We start from the raw sequence: 16,251 nt of genomic DNA on the forward strand, positions 1-16,251 counted from the left end.
TACCATAGCACACAATCAAATGTTTATGGCTTTCCTTTACAGTGCACAAGATATTTTACATTTCACCTCTGAACGAGGCTTCAGGAGAAGACTGACACTTTTAATAATGCCTCGGTCGTTAATATTATGGCCAATTTCCTGCCTCCAGTCAGTAAAATATGTAATTTCATATTGTGTGTGTCCTCGTAGTAGTTCCCACTAGCCGCTGTGCAAATACAAATAGGCCATTTTTATTAAAGGCTAATGCTAGAGGTTTTGTAATTGGTCCTATTTGAAATGTCCCCTAGCTCCATATAGGTTTAAGTAGCACTTAACCACCATGAAGCATATCACATCCAGCAGAAGAGGTTGCTTTAATATTGGCAATAAACAGTATACCAGGCTGTTCTCGGGAGATGATGGAAGCTGGTTTTTAGTAGAATCTCCTCTCAATCTCAGCTGTTTAAACTATCAACTCAAAAGTGGGACTGAGATACTGAACATCTTGTAACAGTAATTATTGTTGTTTCTTCAGATCTGCACTGGAACAATATGGTAAATGTAGCTAACAAATTAACACGTATGGGAAACTACGTATTGTTGTGCACACTCTGGAATGTTCAAACATTCACCATAGAGTTACATCTAAAAAAAAATCCATCTTGAAGCATGAATTTTGTTTATACTTTTGTCCATTTTTACAGATAACACTCTGTCCTTCAGCATCAGAAAGGAAATATGCCAGACTTAAAAAATCTTTAACACCATTTGCACATTGCTAATATGTAATGAGGGCAGCACGGTGGTGCAGCAGGTAGTGTGTTCTCCCCGTGGGTTTCATCTGGGTGCTCCGGTTTCCTCCCATGGTCCAAAAACACATGTTGCTAGGTGGATTGGTGCCCTGTGAAGGACTGGCGCCCCCTCCAGGGTGTATTCCTTGCGCCCAATGATTCCAGGTAGGCTCCGGACCCACCGTGACCCTGAACTGGATAAGGGTTACAGATAATGAATGAATGAATGATAATGCGTAATGAGCTCCTATTTCATGTTAGATGTACTACCTTTGAAGTGCCCCCCCTGTAGATTCCAGGTAGATTGAATAAAACTAATGGTGTGGGTGTGATAATCAGTGTAAGTTATGTGATAATATAGATCGAGTCCTGTATTATGGTGGCTATGTTGTGGTTGGCCTTAGTCTTCTTCTCCAGTGACTGAACCGTGCCACAGGGGAGAGACTGCAGACCCTGGCTTCCTTCTCACACGCACATTCTGAGGGGGAAATGTGTTTTGGCAGCAGGACAAATGCAGGCTGAAGCAATCTGAGCTGGAGAAGAGAAGCAGGGATCTACATAACAGCACAGCGGCCTTAGAATAACACACACACACACACACTGTTCTTCAGCTAATAATGATAAAGCTTTTTATTTGGAGTATATTAGTGTCTGCACATTGACACAATTCTTGGATTATAAATAGTTTTTGTATAACATTGTCATACGAACATACACGCCATCTGAATCAGGCAAACCAAAGACCCAGAAAAGAGTAATGTAGTAAAGCAGAGAAATGGATGAGAAGCCCACCAATCCCCTGGCCTGTGGAGGCCGGTCAAGGGCAGTTGATGGAGAAGTTGGATAATATTCTGCTTTTAGGCAGTTGGCACAGGATCGCTGGCAAAGAATGCCAGTCTCCTGATTGATGAAAGCAGAGTGGAACAGTCTATTATAAGTTTAGAGAACCTTTAGAGAGAAGTCCAGGAAGAGCCAAAGCCAGAGAAAGGCAGCACCAGTATCATCAGCATCAAAAACACTTCCAGGAGCGTCTTGTCCTGAAGTGACAGCATATGGTTGCAACACTTTTGTAAAGAACTTCATCAAAATGTAAAACCCCTCTGGAAAATTGGTAAATGGGGGTTTCTCCCTGAAATCAGACAGCATTTCACAGACATCACATAAAACATCCCACAAGACACTTTATCTTTGTGCCTACATGCATATTGGACAGATTATACATTAGTAAAATCTGTACCCTAAGAGACTGTTGTGGAGTTTAGGCCAGTCACAGTAGCCATTTATTGTGGCCGATATATTGTGTGAGAAAAAATTGTGATAAACTATATTATTTTTATTGTAGAACAATGTTTTCCCCCCCTAAATGATGAAAATATAAGAGCATAATAATGCAATAACATCCCTTTAAGGAACAATGAACCTTTAGCAAAACTTGGCTATTAAGAATATTCTGATATTGGAACTCAATTATAAAATATGTTTACATATATTAAAGAGATATAAACTTAAATAACATAAAAACACAGTTTTTTTTAATAAATCCACATTAAGGCCCTAGAACAGAGAGACCAGAGAAAACCAGACAACAGGACAGGGTGAGTTGCTGAAATAGTGGTGACATAAACAACCCTGCAAGTAAACACAAGGGGCAACTCTGAAGTCTGCAAATATTATTGAGGAAATGTCCATATATGGTACGATAAGACGATAATATAATTATTGTGACAGGCCTATTAGAGGTAACTGATTTTCTGACTCTGCAGGGCTGGTGGTCAGTTCCTATGTTACATGTTTGATTGTTCACATGTGGTAGTGAATGTTTAAGTAGACGCTTGAATCCACAAGCTTGCTGAAGTGCTCCTAGACCACTAGATTTCTGAACCTAGATCCTGTTCCCAGAATACTTGACATTTCTCTCTTCAGGATTGGTGGACTGTTCCTAGGTTGATGTTAAACCCTTCCATGATGATGTCTGACTCTTCAAACTTAGTAAACTGTTCACTGGTCACTAGATGCTTGACCTTAAAACCTTGTTGTACCCTGAATAGAGATTAGTAAAGCTATAAGTCTTTAGATCTGAATCTACAACCTGTTCCTAGGTCACTACATATTGGAACCTACACAATATAGTATGTTACATTATGATTGAAACTGCCAGCTAACTGAAATGTTCCTAGAGGTCACTACATGTTTTAAGTCCTCCACCAAGAGAGCAAAATTATTCTGGCCTTGGCCTGGCCCACAACCCACATATTCATTTCTCACTTGCCACATGGAATGAATTTACTTGAGCCGACTGCTCCCACTTGCCACACGAGGGCCACATAAACATCAAATTAGGGCCACATGTTACCAGAAGTCACTTTCTGGGGCACTTTGGCTCACATTCAGCTTGCCATAGCCAGCACAGCATAGCCAGCACAACAAATCTAAAGTTTTTTCAGCAATACAGAGTGAGGGCAAGAGGTGCAGGCTATCTAGGCAACTTTGTGAACTGTCCCTAAATTATTAAATGCTTGACCAATTCAGCTTGGTGTACTGGTCTTTGTTCCGAAACCTCCACACTGATGAGTTTATCTGCTGACCAATACCAACCAAATGCTGTCTCCTCAAGAGAAGGCAGTGTAATTGACACATTAGATACAACATGTTCAAACACCAACAGCAAATAACATTTCTACACACACAGATTCACACAAGTGCTCAAACAAAATGTTTATTCTCCCTGCCATCACGGTACATGCAGACCAGCAAGAGCATATCAAAAAGGTCTGAAGTTTGAAGAAGTTTGCATTTAAAGGTTTTACTATCAACACAAATCATAAATGTTTTCTTGATTAAATTAGAAAGAGAGAGAGAGAGTTAAAGTCAGAGAGTGAAAAAGAGTTATATGGCACTTGCTATTATTGATCTCCAGTAGATATAAAGCCTGAAGGATCAACGTTTTATATTATGATCTTGACACACAACATTGATACAGGCAACAACAGATATAGAAATGGAATCTGAATTCTTTAATCTCTTGTTTGGATTCTCAGCCAGTCACTGATATAGTATATGAATAGGTTTGAGTATAGATTCAGGCTACTCCACCTTTGCTTTTATGTATGTAGTTTAAGTAGTTGATACATTATATATAAAGTAGAGAACAAAATTTGAAAAATGGCCTTTTCCTACATTTTAAAGTCACGGCTCATCCCAATTGAAAGTTATTCAAATATGTACAAAAGGGATGAACTTGAAAACTTTAACTGTGAGGATTGGTCAGTTTTAATTATGATCAAAATTAAAATTAGATTGTATTGAGAAACCTCAGTTTTTGGTGATAATCTGTCCTTAGTGTTAACTTCCTTGTTTATCTGACAAACCCTATTTATCTGGCGACACCCACTACCACACACGCACACACACTCAACTCTTTGTGTACCCTTACCACATAATTTACTAATTAAGCCCTGCTCCTGATCATTCAATCAGTCAAAGCCATCACAAGAGGAACTGGTCTTTCTTAGAGTGTGATTTCTAGAATATTGAAGCTTTACAGTGTCACTAATTGATTCAGTCCCCAAAATAACATGGCTTTCTCTGGAGAACAGGAAGATATAGAAGCTCTCAATGGGGAATCTGTTAATACTGCAGCTGGAATTGTTTGCCAATTCAGCGCTGAACAGGTAATGTTTTGTTTCAGAACAGTGGCTGATGTGTACAGAGTTCAGACTGAAGGCCCACCCTTAAATAACCAACCCTTTATCTGAATGCTGGTCTAAGCTTTGCTGAGGAGCATTTTGTGAGGTACTTATCTACCAGCATTTGTGATGGAAAGTGATGGCTAAGTATGTAATCCACTACAGTTCCTGGAAGATGCTGAAAGAACGGTAGAACCACATCAAAATGTGAGAAATTGTCTTGTGGGCAGAAAAGTGCTGAGGTCATTCTGAACAAGAACCTCTATGATTCCTACTAATTCTTGAAAGCTGTAATCAATAAATGTCATGTCAGCTTCTATTCTGCTACAGATATAACTGCTCTCTAATTCTGATTACAATTTTTTTTCATAAATTTACACACTGGTTATATGAAATATTATTTCAATTACGAAGTACGCTTCACCTGCATTCCTTCTATTCATGGCCCTTCTGATTAAGATAATGTTAAACTGGGAGGAGTAGTGACTATGAAATTGATAACAAAATGTAATCTGTTAAAATAATTTTGATCTCTACTGTATATAAGAAAAGATATATACAGTAAACTACAGTAACCCATATATATGGATTCAGGCTACTCCATATATAAACATGTAATAGAATACAGTTGTAACAAGCCTCATTTTATTTTATTTTTTTGTTCTTAACCTTAGAATGTTCCTCATTTCTCATCTTTTGGCACCTTTCATTTTTGACTTGATATGCTATAACTCTCTGGACAAAACCAGGACAGAACACTCTGATATATTCAGCATGATTCAGGAAGCCATGCCTAATTACAGTGCAGTCATCAGTAGTAATGCTGCATTGCTCAATTGTGGGCACGCCACATTAGCAACACGGCTTGCCTTGACCAGAGGAAAATGTGCATCAGGCAACTGACGTCATCAAAGTCTTACTCAAGTCCAGTTCGGCTGATTTCCCTAAAGAGACCACCTTACCGAATTAATCAAAGTGACTGATGCTGCCAACGTAAACTTTCAGCGTGGCCAGTTAAAGAGGCAAACATCAGGTGCACAGACAAATATATATGTCAAAAAGTTTGTAGACACCTCTTATAATTAGTGAATGTAGTTACTTTATGCTGCACCCACTGTGGAAACATATTGGTATCACCTTCAGAGTAATGAAACAATATAAGGTGCTCTGGATCAGCAGCGTGAGGCTAAGTTCATGCTCAGTGCCAAGCGTAGTCTAGAGCAGGGTTTTTCAAACTTTTTTTTCAAGCCATTCACAGTTTGTCCATTGATTTTTATCATGACTCAGGCAACACAAACTCTGAATGTTTGCTACATTTTAAAACTAAGTGATTTGAGTAATCTGATGTTGGCATACTGTTTATTACAATTCAAATTCTCCTTCTTAACTAAGGGGTGTCTCAGTTCTTGTTGGGAAATAAACACACAAAAGTCAGTATCTCCTTTAAAAAACTAGGACAAGTATTGTAATATCTTAGTTTAATGCACTTGTAATGTAACATGAGCCTGCATTTCATAACAATTAGAAAACATCACTAGTGGTACCCTGATGTCTCGGTGGGTAGCTAGTTATTTTCCAGTTCTACATTAATTCTTAATTTTTAAATCAAATTAAGAAATGAGATTTGCACTTAAAGTTAGGACAGCAACAGCTGGGCATAACGTAAAGCTTGCACAAGGGGACGTTCGTCTACATGTACATTTTGAGTTTATGTGCCTGTTAAAATTTAATTATGAATTTTCTCTGCAAACCTTTATTTAAAACAAACAAAAAAAACGTTATTTATTTTTTGAAAAACCTTATTCTAGAGACAGAGAGCCCCCAAAGCTTTAGGCTGTGAAGCAGTGGAACTGCAATCTCTGGAGTCGTGGACAAATTTGTTCCTGATATAATATGTTACAGGAGCAGAGGCCTACAAACTTTCAGCTATATATATACCCAACACCCGAAATGTCTCAGGTCAGACTGCATACATTCCAATCAAGCTTCAAATACATAACATATAGTACACACCAGTGGGAAATCTAGAACTTCCCTCTCAAACTGAAATATACAAAAACAAAACAAACAAACAAAAATAAGAAAACAACAACAACAACCAAGCAACAGTAAACTGCACTGCGGATAATCCAGTGACTTGCTACAGATTGTCATTTTTAATCTTTCATCAGAAACATGCACACAATAAACAGTGACACTGTTGAACCGATAGAGTATCCTCTTTTGGTTTAGGTTCATTACTCCTGTTTGGGATTAGAACATGGGTTCCAGAATTTGGTCCTATGTTTATCGAGGCACACAGATCTGATTCCACTGAACAAAAAAAGTGATGCACTGAATTTACTTCTTTCAAATAGGTACATCATTTTCACAGCAACGTGATTTTGTCTTTTTGTTTATGCACCTTATGAAATTACTGTTTTGATATATTAGATTTTATTAATGTAGAAATGAGATACACATTTAAACTAAGTAAATACACTGCATTTGTTTTTTTCCAGTGTAGGATCTCATAAAGGTTTGGCAGTTTTACAGCCAATATTGATAAAGAATATAAATATGATTAAACAGAATGAATAATCAGACTACATATTGCACACTGCCGCCACTGAAACTACTAGATGTGGTTTCATTGTACATTAAGTACACAGAGAACTTAATGATGTTAATAGCCTTAAAAATATGAATACAACCTTCAATATTTCTACTGGTAGCTCTATGTGAAGTGCTCCATTTTGAGTATAATTATCTGTCCATCACACTCTACACAAATGTAATAAATCTGGAGTGGCTATTACAGTCTCTAACACATTTGCATGAAGAATTCATAATGCAAGGCATGTCCAACCATTGTCACTTAAGTTACAACCAGTCTAAATATATCTTTAAATATACAACAGTGGTTTTAGAATCCAGTGGTGTTCCCTAAATTTATATTAATAGATCATATCCTGTGAATATCTGTATCTTTCATTATAGAAATTTGTAAAATAAAAGAACATAAGTCCTGGAGATAAAATGGGGCGTATGGGGGGAGAAAAAATAAAATAAAATTTAAATATACAATTATAATAGAATAAGGTAGAATTGTGTTCCCTAATTAAAAGTACTGAATATGTATTCTTGAGGGTACCACCACTGTGACATTTTTTTTTTACATTGTACTTTAAGGTTAGAGAAACGCGCTAGAGGCTGGGGGGTCTCTCATTCATTCATGGCTGAAGTGCCCTTGAGCAAGGCACATAACCCCTAAACTGCTCCCCCGGCACCTAAGTGGTTGGTAGACCACTGCTCCGGTTGTGTTTGTTAAGAATTGCTCACTGGTGTGTGTTCACTGCCCCGGATGGGTCAAATGAAGACAAGCAATTTCCCAAAGAGGATCCCCAATGGCATTTAGTCATGTTTTTTTGTGACTAAATGCCATCAAATCCTCCCAGAAACGTTTCAGCTTCTAAGCCTAAACCTTCTAAGAAAGGTGAAGCTATTACTACAGCACAAAACTACTTACTGATTTCAGAAACCATGTTTACGTCAAAAATATATATATTTTTATGAAGCCCTGTGATGAACGGATGCTTTCTGTGAAGTGTTTGTTCCTGCTTTGCGCCCAATGATTCCATGTAGACTCCAGACACACCTCAACCTTGATCGGGTGAAACAGTTACAGGCAGTTTAAACTGGGAAGTAGAGTTCCTGGGCTGGGATTCATCCCATTAGAATATGCAGCGGTACATAGTGAACAATGAAACCAGCATCTTTTAGAAACTCCCTTCAGAGTGTGATTTTTTTTTATCTTATCTACAACACATCAAGGCACACAGCAAAGACAAAATCAATTTGAAAAACCCAAAGAACAGGTATAAATTAACAAAAAAAAAAAACAGCTTGGAAACTAAATTTTAGTAAAATAGCTTTCAGTAATATCTATAATCTTTGCTTTCATTTCTAAGTTCTGATTTATTCAAGTAGTTTGGGGAGATTGCCAGCAATAATAATAATAATAATAATCAGTTAATTTTTTTTAAAAATTCTGATCAAAATGAGCATCACATATAAACATACAGCAGCAAGCAAAAATACTTAATGAGAGCCATTTTCCAAGTTTTTTTTTTCTTAAATAAATACTAGCCAAACTCACTCACATGCAACAACACTCTTCCTCAATACACAATTAAGTGTAGCTAAGCCTTTCACACACTGAATCACCTCAAGCTTTAAATTCAGAGCCAAAGGACAGACTGGACAGACAAACTAACATGGCAAGCTGAAAACTAGAGGAGGCGGACAAGGTGTACTTCTGCATGGATGATATAAACTATTCCAGGGCTATTAAGTAATAGACCTAGAGAACAGGGAGGAACATTAAGCTACAGGTGGAAAAAAGGGACTCTACAGGCACTGAGGTGGACATCACTAAGGAATATACTCCTGAGCTTGTGTGTCATTTTAAAGCCAGTTATATCTCAATAAGGATTCCTGGTCTAAGCCATTTTTCTGTAGGAAATCATTCCTGTTGTATTTTGTGTTAAACATAAATTGATCAACAAAAAGTTGATTCGTTTTTTTTTCCTGAATGTCCTCTCAGTTACAAAATCAAACTAAGCAAAATATGAATACCAGTACACACATGCTACAAACGAGGTTCAAATCAACAGCAGTGTATACATTAACATACAGTAGCCTTTTATTCTCAAACCCACTCAACTGCCACACTTGACAATACATGCTGGTCTGGACTATTTCTGTTTGCATGTCTAGTGGGTGTGTCTAATGCCGGTATTAAGCAGATCTGTAGGAGTATTCCTATTGCTTTTCCTAGCAAACTTGTCATTTATAATCACAAAATGACCTTTGGGAGGAAAACATACGAAGGGTAAAAGAGGCTGTGAATATCTGTGAGCAAACCCCAAAGCATTAGAAGAGTTGAGATTTTCCTTTTTTAAACAGACAAAACAGCTCAGACGCAGGGGTCTTCCCAGATGTAACTGCAAACTAGAAAACGACACATTCTCAGAGGTCTATAATGGGACCATTTCAATCACTGATATTAGCAATCATTTCTGAAATAATTACTGTAACTGCTTTACACTGGGGTTAAAGCAGAATGTTTCTATGCAAAATGTATCTATTTGATAAAAATCCATGGGAAATAAAAACCATAAAAATTGGCTTATGTGGTACAGAGGTAAATACTGACATTTGAAAAGTGACACAATACACACACACACAGGAGAGAGCAGTGTATTTGGCAGTGATGGTATCAGTCATGACTGGCATAGGAGGAGCTCTGTTTTGCCAGGGTAAACGGGGCAAATGTGGCAAAAGAGGTAAAGTTAATGCTGTCCACCCTGTCACCCATGTGGGCTGAGACTGGCCTCAGAGGTCAGGGTTTGATGGTCGTAGCTCATTTATCATCTGCTGACCCACCGTGACTCTTAGGGCAATGAGCGAACACTTCATCAGTCTTTAGCTTCCTGGGTGGAAGGCTTCCTCGGTGTAAGCAGGCTGGTGCCCAGGATTCTGAAAAGAAACTCGTGTGGCAGGATTGGATCGAAGATTTTGGCATCGTCAAGGGGTGGGGCATCTCTAGGCTGAGGTCACGATGGGCAGCGTCCAAGTCCACTCAGGAGCCACAGCAGCAGCAGCTGAAAGCCGGCCATAAGCCAAATGGGTGGAGTCAGACCGGACGCCCCACCACAATCAACACCGTCCGGTTCCTTTATCCAGTGGAGAAAGAGTAAACATGTCACACCAACTGTCTTCCAGAGCGGCATATACACAGATCTAATTCTGACTAGGGACTTTGACACTGAAACAAGATAGCTACATTTGTGTCATGGCATTTCTAGCACAATTAAAAAAGATTCTCTTAACTCTAAATCAATGTAAACCATAAAAATATAGAAAAAAAAACTTTTGTTAGCAAAATGTCAGGATTAAATTAAGGATTAATATAAATGTATTAGTTTGCAAATGACAACAAATGAAGTATATATGAAGAAAAAGGTTGATATCTTTGATTGAGAAGGCAAAAGAAGTGCAGAGAGAGAGAGAAAAGTAGAAAAAAGAGAAGGAGCAGTAGGTAGAAAAGAGACTTTGTGTTTGTGAATGAGAGTAGCATAGAGAGGACAGAGGAGAGAAAGAAAGAAAGAAAGAGAGAGATGGACTGACCCGAGACAGCACATGAACACTGGCAGCAGTAACATGATCAGAGAGGAGAGCAGTGGAGAGCCAGCGCTTCTCCTACACATGGCCTCATCCTAACACATGATACACAGCCCAGCAAACAGTAGAGAGAAAGAGACAGACAGAGAGAGATTGATAGAGAGATAGTCATGCAGTAAAAACATTCAACAGGGCACAGGAAAGTGCATGAAAAAGAAAGGAAGAGCATTAACCAGCAGTTTGGAAAAGCACTCCAGAGAGAATAGAGAGAACGAGTGAGAGCATTGGAACATGTGAAGCAAAGTTAATAAAAACATGGGGAACCTGGAGAACTCTGAAAGACCAAAGAAAACCAAGCCTTCAAGCACAGAGATCTGTCACACAGAGACCCTGAAAGATCTCTGAAAAGAGACAAGTTTCTAACTCAGGGTATGCTCCATTATCCAATCATACCAATAAACCTAATAGGTCACTGAGTGAGTGATCTTGACTGTTTCATGATAACAGGGGCATCTCTACATTAGGTGCCGGGTGGTCAAGAAGTGTATAGCTGCAGAACCAGAGACAGCAGTTTCAGGAATGCAAACCAGGGGCCTCATTTATACAACTCTGTGTGGATTATGGTGTGAAAGTGTATATGCGCACAAAAGCCAGAAAATAGTGTGCACCCAAAATTGTCTTTATAACCCACAATCTTCTTCAAAACGTGCACAGGTGAACCATAATTGAACCTATAAATTGTCAATGTAAATAACCTCATGAATATTTAATTAGGGGCTTCCCAGTTCATTTTCACATGAGAGGGTGGAGACAATGGAGGACCAAAAGATAAAATAAGAGAAGCTTTGGAGAAGTTCTTCTTTCAGAGGTCGAGGCGAGGCTTGGTGCCTCAGTTGTGGCATTACAAAGAAACGCAACGTGTAAACAGTGTTAAATCGGCTCATTAACCAGTCATCATCGCTCACCAAACATAACGCTCACCAGCTCATAACGATTTACTGTCTATTTATAATGAAGTTTAATTTATTAAAATAATAATAATAATAATAATAATAATAATAAAGAACTTATGGCTCTTTTCAAAAAAAATTAGTTTATTACAGTGAGACAAAAACAAAAAAGTTTAAAATATAAATTTATAAATCTGAATAAAATACAGAGTAAAACCGTATTAAAGTACAAATAAAGTAGAATGAGATACAGCAAGCAATTAACTTTCTTTTAATTTTTTTGAATTTTCAAAGTTATATTAAACAAGTGATTTAAACGATCTTCATCTTGATTTTTTTTTTTACCACAGGATGTCACCATTTTGTGCTCCTTCTGCAAAAAATGTAATGGACATGCATGGGTCAAACCAAATTTAAGTATTTCTGTATAAATCAGTTTCTGTGTGAGATGTTACATACATATTTCAGACCCATTTTTGTGTGTACGCACCCTTTATAAATGAGGCCCCAGGACACTATATTTTCGTAGTGAAATGGAAATAAGGAAATAAAATATATTGTGGCTGTCCAATGAAAAATATGTATCTCCCAAATTGTAAATTTACAGGAGAAAGAAAAAACCTTCTTAACTTCCCATGTAAAATTATTTTATACCAAGTAATTCTGGAAGATTTCTTTTTGTCCATTCATCATGAAATTTTCACACAAAGTGTTCAAATGTAGCCCACAAAATTGGATATACATGTATTTAATTGGACAGCAACAATATGCAAGACAGTTGGTCTATTGTGTGTCTGAAGCACTGTCAGCACTGTCCTCCCAAGCAACATATAGTATCCGACTGCTTTAATGATGGGTTTTTGTGTTTGGCAGCACACGACCCAAAACACAACTGTTGTAACTCAACACATAAAAGGTACACATTTTTTGGCAATATCTAGGTTAGGGAATGTATGTGTTTGTCTCAAATATGTGGTTGAGATAAAGGATATTTTGATGGAATAAGCTTTAAATCTAAAAGTAGTTAGATATTTGGTTGGCATAAGTCTGCAAACTTTTTTAATTTTGTTACATTTCATGAAATACTCTTTACATCTAGATACATACTTATTAGGGAAAAAAAAGGGGAAATAAACTTTCTACAAGGAGTGTGGATTAAGGCAGGAAAAATACCAGCTTTGGATTTGTTTCTTTCTTTACTGCCAACAAATTGGCTTGATGCCCCATATAATTGTTTTTATTATGTGACATAAAATAGCAGTTTCTGCACTTAAATAATGCCATTATATGACCTACATCATGCAAAACATGGGTGCAATACATACTTGTTCTCTAGTGTGTTTTTTTTTTTGGTTTCCTCCTCCTTTTGTGTTATTAACCATGGCCCTCACCTGTGAGTCCTGAGTGTGAGTGTCCACAGTTGTTGCCCCTTACATGTACCCTTTATTAACTCTGTATATGCTCTTACGGTGTTCATTTAATTGTGTACATTCTTCTGTCTGGTTGTTTTTCGTTCCTAAGCTTTGTCAGATTTGTTTATTATACTTGTAAATATGTTTTTTTTTTAAAAACACGCTTTATTTACATGCTTGCTTTCTCCATCTCATTCTGTGCAATCTGTGACATTAATCTTCATCAAAATAGATCATGTGATGTCACATAGAGAACTGGATGCTTAAGTGTTATTTAACTTATTTTATATTTCTCTTTCACTACAATTTTACAAAAAATACAAGTTTTTTATTGCCTACTTAAAGCTGCACCACAATTGCCTTTGCAGCCCTAGGATGGAATATGCACTAAATACATAAAAAATAATATTTGCATTTCTTTTTTTGTTAAGCTTTTAGATATTTAAAACAAGTCAGTGTAGCATAAGGTCTTGTATTTTGTGTCGTTTAACTGATACAGATACAGTTAACTGATACAGTTATTGTGCCACAACAGGCTTTCCTTGTCAGAGATGCCCCTGCTAAGTAGATACAGATTATTAAAAACAAGCAGCCAAGAGTCTGAACATAAAGCACATGCAGTGCTTCTGCGCATAGATGGAAATATGTGAGTGAGCAAGCAATCTTTCATGAGCTGCATTTGACTTACGTCCTTGTTGTTGTCGAAGCACATACTTGGACCTTTCCGGTACCGTGGGTTTTCAGCTATAAGACAGGGATCTGGACCAGAAGCTAGGACAATATGTTCAGGAAAAGACCAGAAAAAATAGGGTTCCTGAAAGACCTAATATTTACCAAACCATAGCTGTCCATCATGTCAAGCAACATGAAATAAACACTGGGAAGAGGCTTTTTTCCCCCATTTTGCTTGATTACTCCCATAAGACACAACACAACAGAAATGTGAAACCTCCTGCTTACATGTCATACTTCTCAATGTCAATAAGAGCTCTTAGGCAGAAGAGACAGTTAATTGTGTTTTGATTTTATATATATATATATATATATATATATATATATATATATATATATATATATATATACACTTCATGTTAACCCATCAATGGCAGAAAGTTTCATTGCGGTGATAAAGTGATAAAGAGTCCACATATTGCTGCAGTGAGTTTTCCAGACAGGATTCATTTTACGTATGGAGCTGGGGTAAAGCAATTTTCCAGAAGACATCAGTCATGTTTATGGTGAATTCACATTGGATAAGAAGTCTCAGTGAAAAAAAAACAGATGGGCGTAGCTACTCGATTCATACGCTGCAGTCACACAGTGTGGATCATACACAGCAGAGCTACTGGAGTTCTTACGCTGTCACTACTGTTCTAAGAACAGCCCACCAAAAAAAAAAATCAGCCTTCAATGACCTTATCTCAGTCCTTCATAACAGATAATGGAAATATGACAGATAACAGGAAAATAATTAAATAATCCTTCGCACAGTTATTATAATGGATATACTGAGATATGAAAGTGAATTTGTGGCCACAGTATTAATACACTGAAGGAGTGCAGAAATGTCACAGCACAATGTCTTGTATGTGTAGGATACAAGGCTGTTCAGCCTGGATGAGTGGCATGGCATAACACGTCTTACAACTTGCCTTAGTATCTGAAATAATCAGCACAAGATTGGTCTTGGGTAACTTCTCAGCAATGAACTGCCTGATGGGAGAAAATAGAGAGTGAAAAAGAGAGAAACACATAGTTAGGCAAAGCAAGATATAGATTCAACTTCTGCACATGTCTATATTTATTTGTTATGTGTTCTGGGCGTGTATTAAACAGGTTCTTACCTGGAGCAGTTTGCGCATTCTATGGTTCCCTTGAAGCTTTTCTCAGCATTTGCAAAGAAATATTGTGTCTGTTCGGTGATGCAGCTTTCTTTCCCCGAGACTTCATCATCTAGCTCCACTAGGCATCGAAGTTTAAAGCACAAGAATAACTCATGAAGATTTAATTAGGTATAAAAGTATTTCTAATACAGGCAGCAAAGTGGGATCCTCCCTGAGCACATTTCCACAGAGGGGAGATCTGACTTCTCACAGCCCTGATTGATAAGATGATGTGCTTAAAAAGGCAGATTGCTCAAATCTGGACTGGAAGTTTAATCAATCTGACTCACTTTAGTTCAGTGTCACTGTGATGACAATGGTTTGACAGTGGTGTCAAAAGGAAGTAAATCTATGTTCTGGGTTGCTGCCAAATTTTCATTTTCATATATCACAAAGTCACATAAGTTCTGCTCACAGCACTGCTGTCAGCTATATTTTCCCAGATTGCAGAGATTTCAGTTTCAAGAAGATGAAACTAAATACATTATTTTATGTAAAATTTTCAGGCAGACATTAAAGGGACCTCAGAGACTGCTGAACGATTACTGAGAACTGATACATTATAATACATCAAACAGAAATAAAAACATGTTTTGAAGCATAAAGACAAAAACATAAATGACCGCAAGTTGACGAAGGGACGTCAGTGTTTTCAAACAGACATTTTAACCATCCACAAAAAAAAGCTTAATTTAGCAAGCAATAACAGCATGAACTATGTTTTCAAATATACATGTGAGGATGGGGTCTCAATGGCACTAAAGTTCCCGCCTGGTGATTCATCTGATTTCTCTGTGAAGTTTTCAGGGCTCAGAAAAACCCACCCAGGCCTCCACATGTCTGCTGTCAAACTTGACACTGCCACAAACAATCACATCTGGCATTTCACAACGTCTTGATCATGAATGTGCGGCAACGTTTTTATCCGGTCATTTAACACTGTCATTGTTTCATAACACATTGTTACACATTCTCATTTCTTGAGCAGCAAAGACTCTGTACTTAATCACTTTCAGAGTTTGGTTTCTTACCTGCTTCCAGGAAATTAGGGAACGTTATGCTAACAAACAGCTGCTGCAGGATGGACCTGGAAATCAAAACAAAGCAGCAGACCATCGTCTCAAACAATAACACAGCACAGATCCACACTCAACTTTCATATGTCTGCCCCAAACAATAACTCTTCAGCTAGCAGACAAATGGCCATGAATCTTGGCAGTGAAGCTAGTCTTGATCAGCTATCTGTTCTTCATTATAAGATTAAGCTTAAGTAAATATTTCATAGTCAAGACATTAGATCTGATCTCTATCTGCCATATCTGTAGCTACTAATAGTTACCACAAACAATACCACAGACCACTGGTTACAGGCTGAATTATGTCAG

At 37.6% G+C, this 16,251-nt stretch overlaps 1 protein-coding gene across 1 annotated transcript in view; it reads right to left on the minus strand.

The window, feature by feature from the left end:
• Positions 1-1,412: 1,412 nt before the first annotated feature.
• cacna2d1a (calcium channel, voltage-dependent, alpha 2/delta subunit 1a) overlaps positions 1,413-16,251 on the minus strand; it is a 149,377-nt gene continuing 134,538 nt past the window's right edge. Inside the window, exons 34-38 of the mRNA XM_066667263.1 lie at positions 15,898-15,953; positions 14,828-14,945; positions 14,584-14,696; positions 13,672-13,754; positions 1,413-10,173 (exon numbers count right to left, since the gene is read on the minus strand). Of these exons, the coding sequence (XP_066523360.1) occupies positions 10,054-10,173; positions 13,672-13,754; positions 14,584-14,696; positions 14,828-14,945; positions 15,898-15,953 (490 nt within the window). The 3' untranslated portion in view covers positions 1,413-10,053. The remainder of the gene's footprint in view (positions 10,174-13,671; positions 13,755-14,583; positions 14,697-14,827; positions 14,946-15,897; positions 15,954-16,251) is intronic.

The sequence above is a fragment of the Hoplias malabaricus genome, chromosome 4 (genome assembly GCF_029633855.1).
Source record: "Hoplias malabaricus isolate fHopMal1 chromosome 4, fHopMal1.hap1, whole genome shotgun sequence".
NCBI classification, from domain to species: Eukaryota; Metazoa; Chordata; class Actinopteri; order Characiformes; family Erythrinidae; genus Hoplias; species Hoplias malabaricus.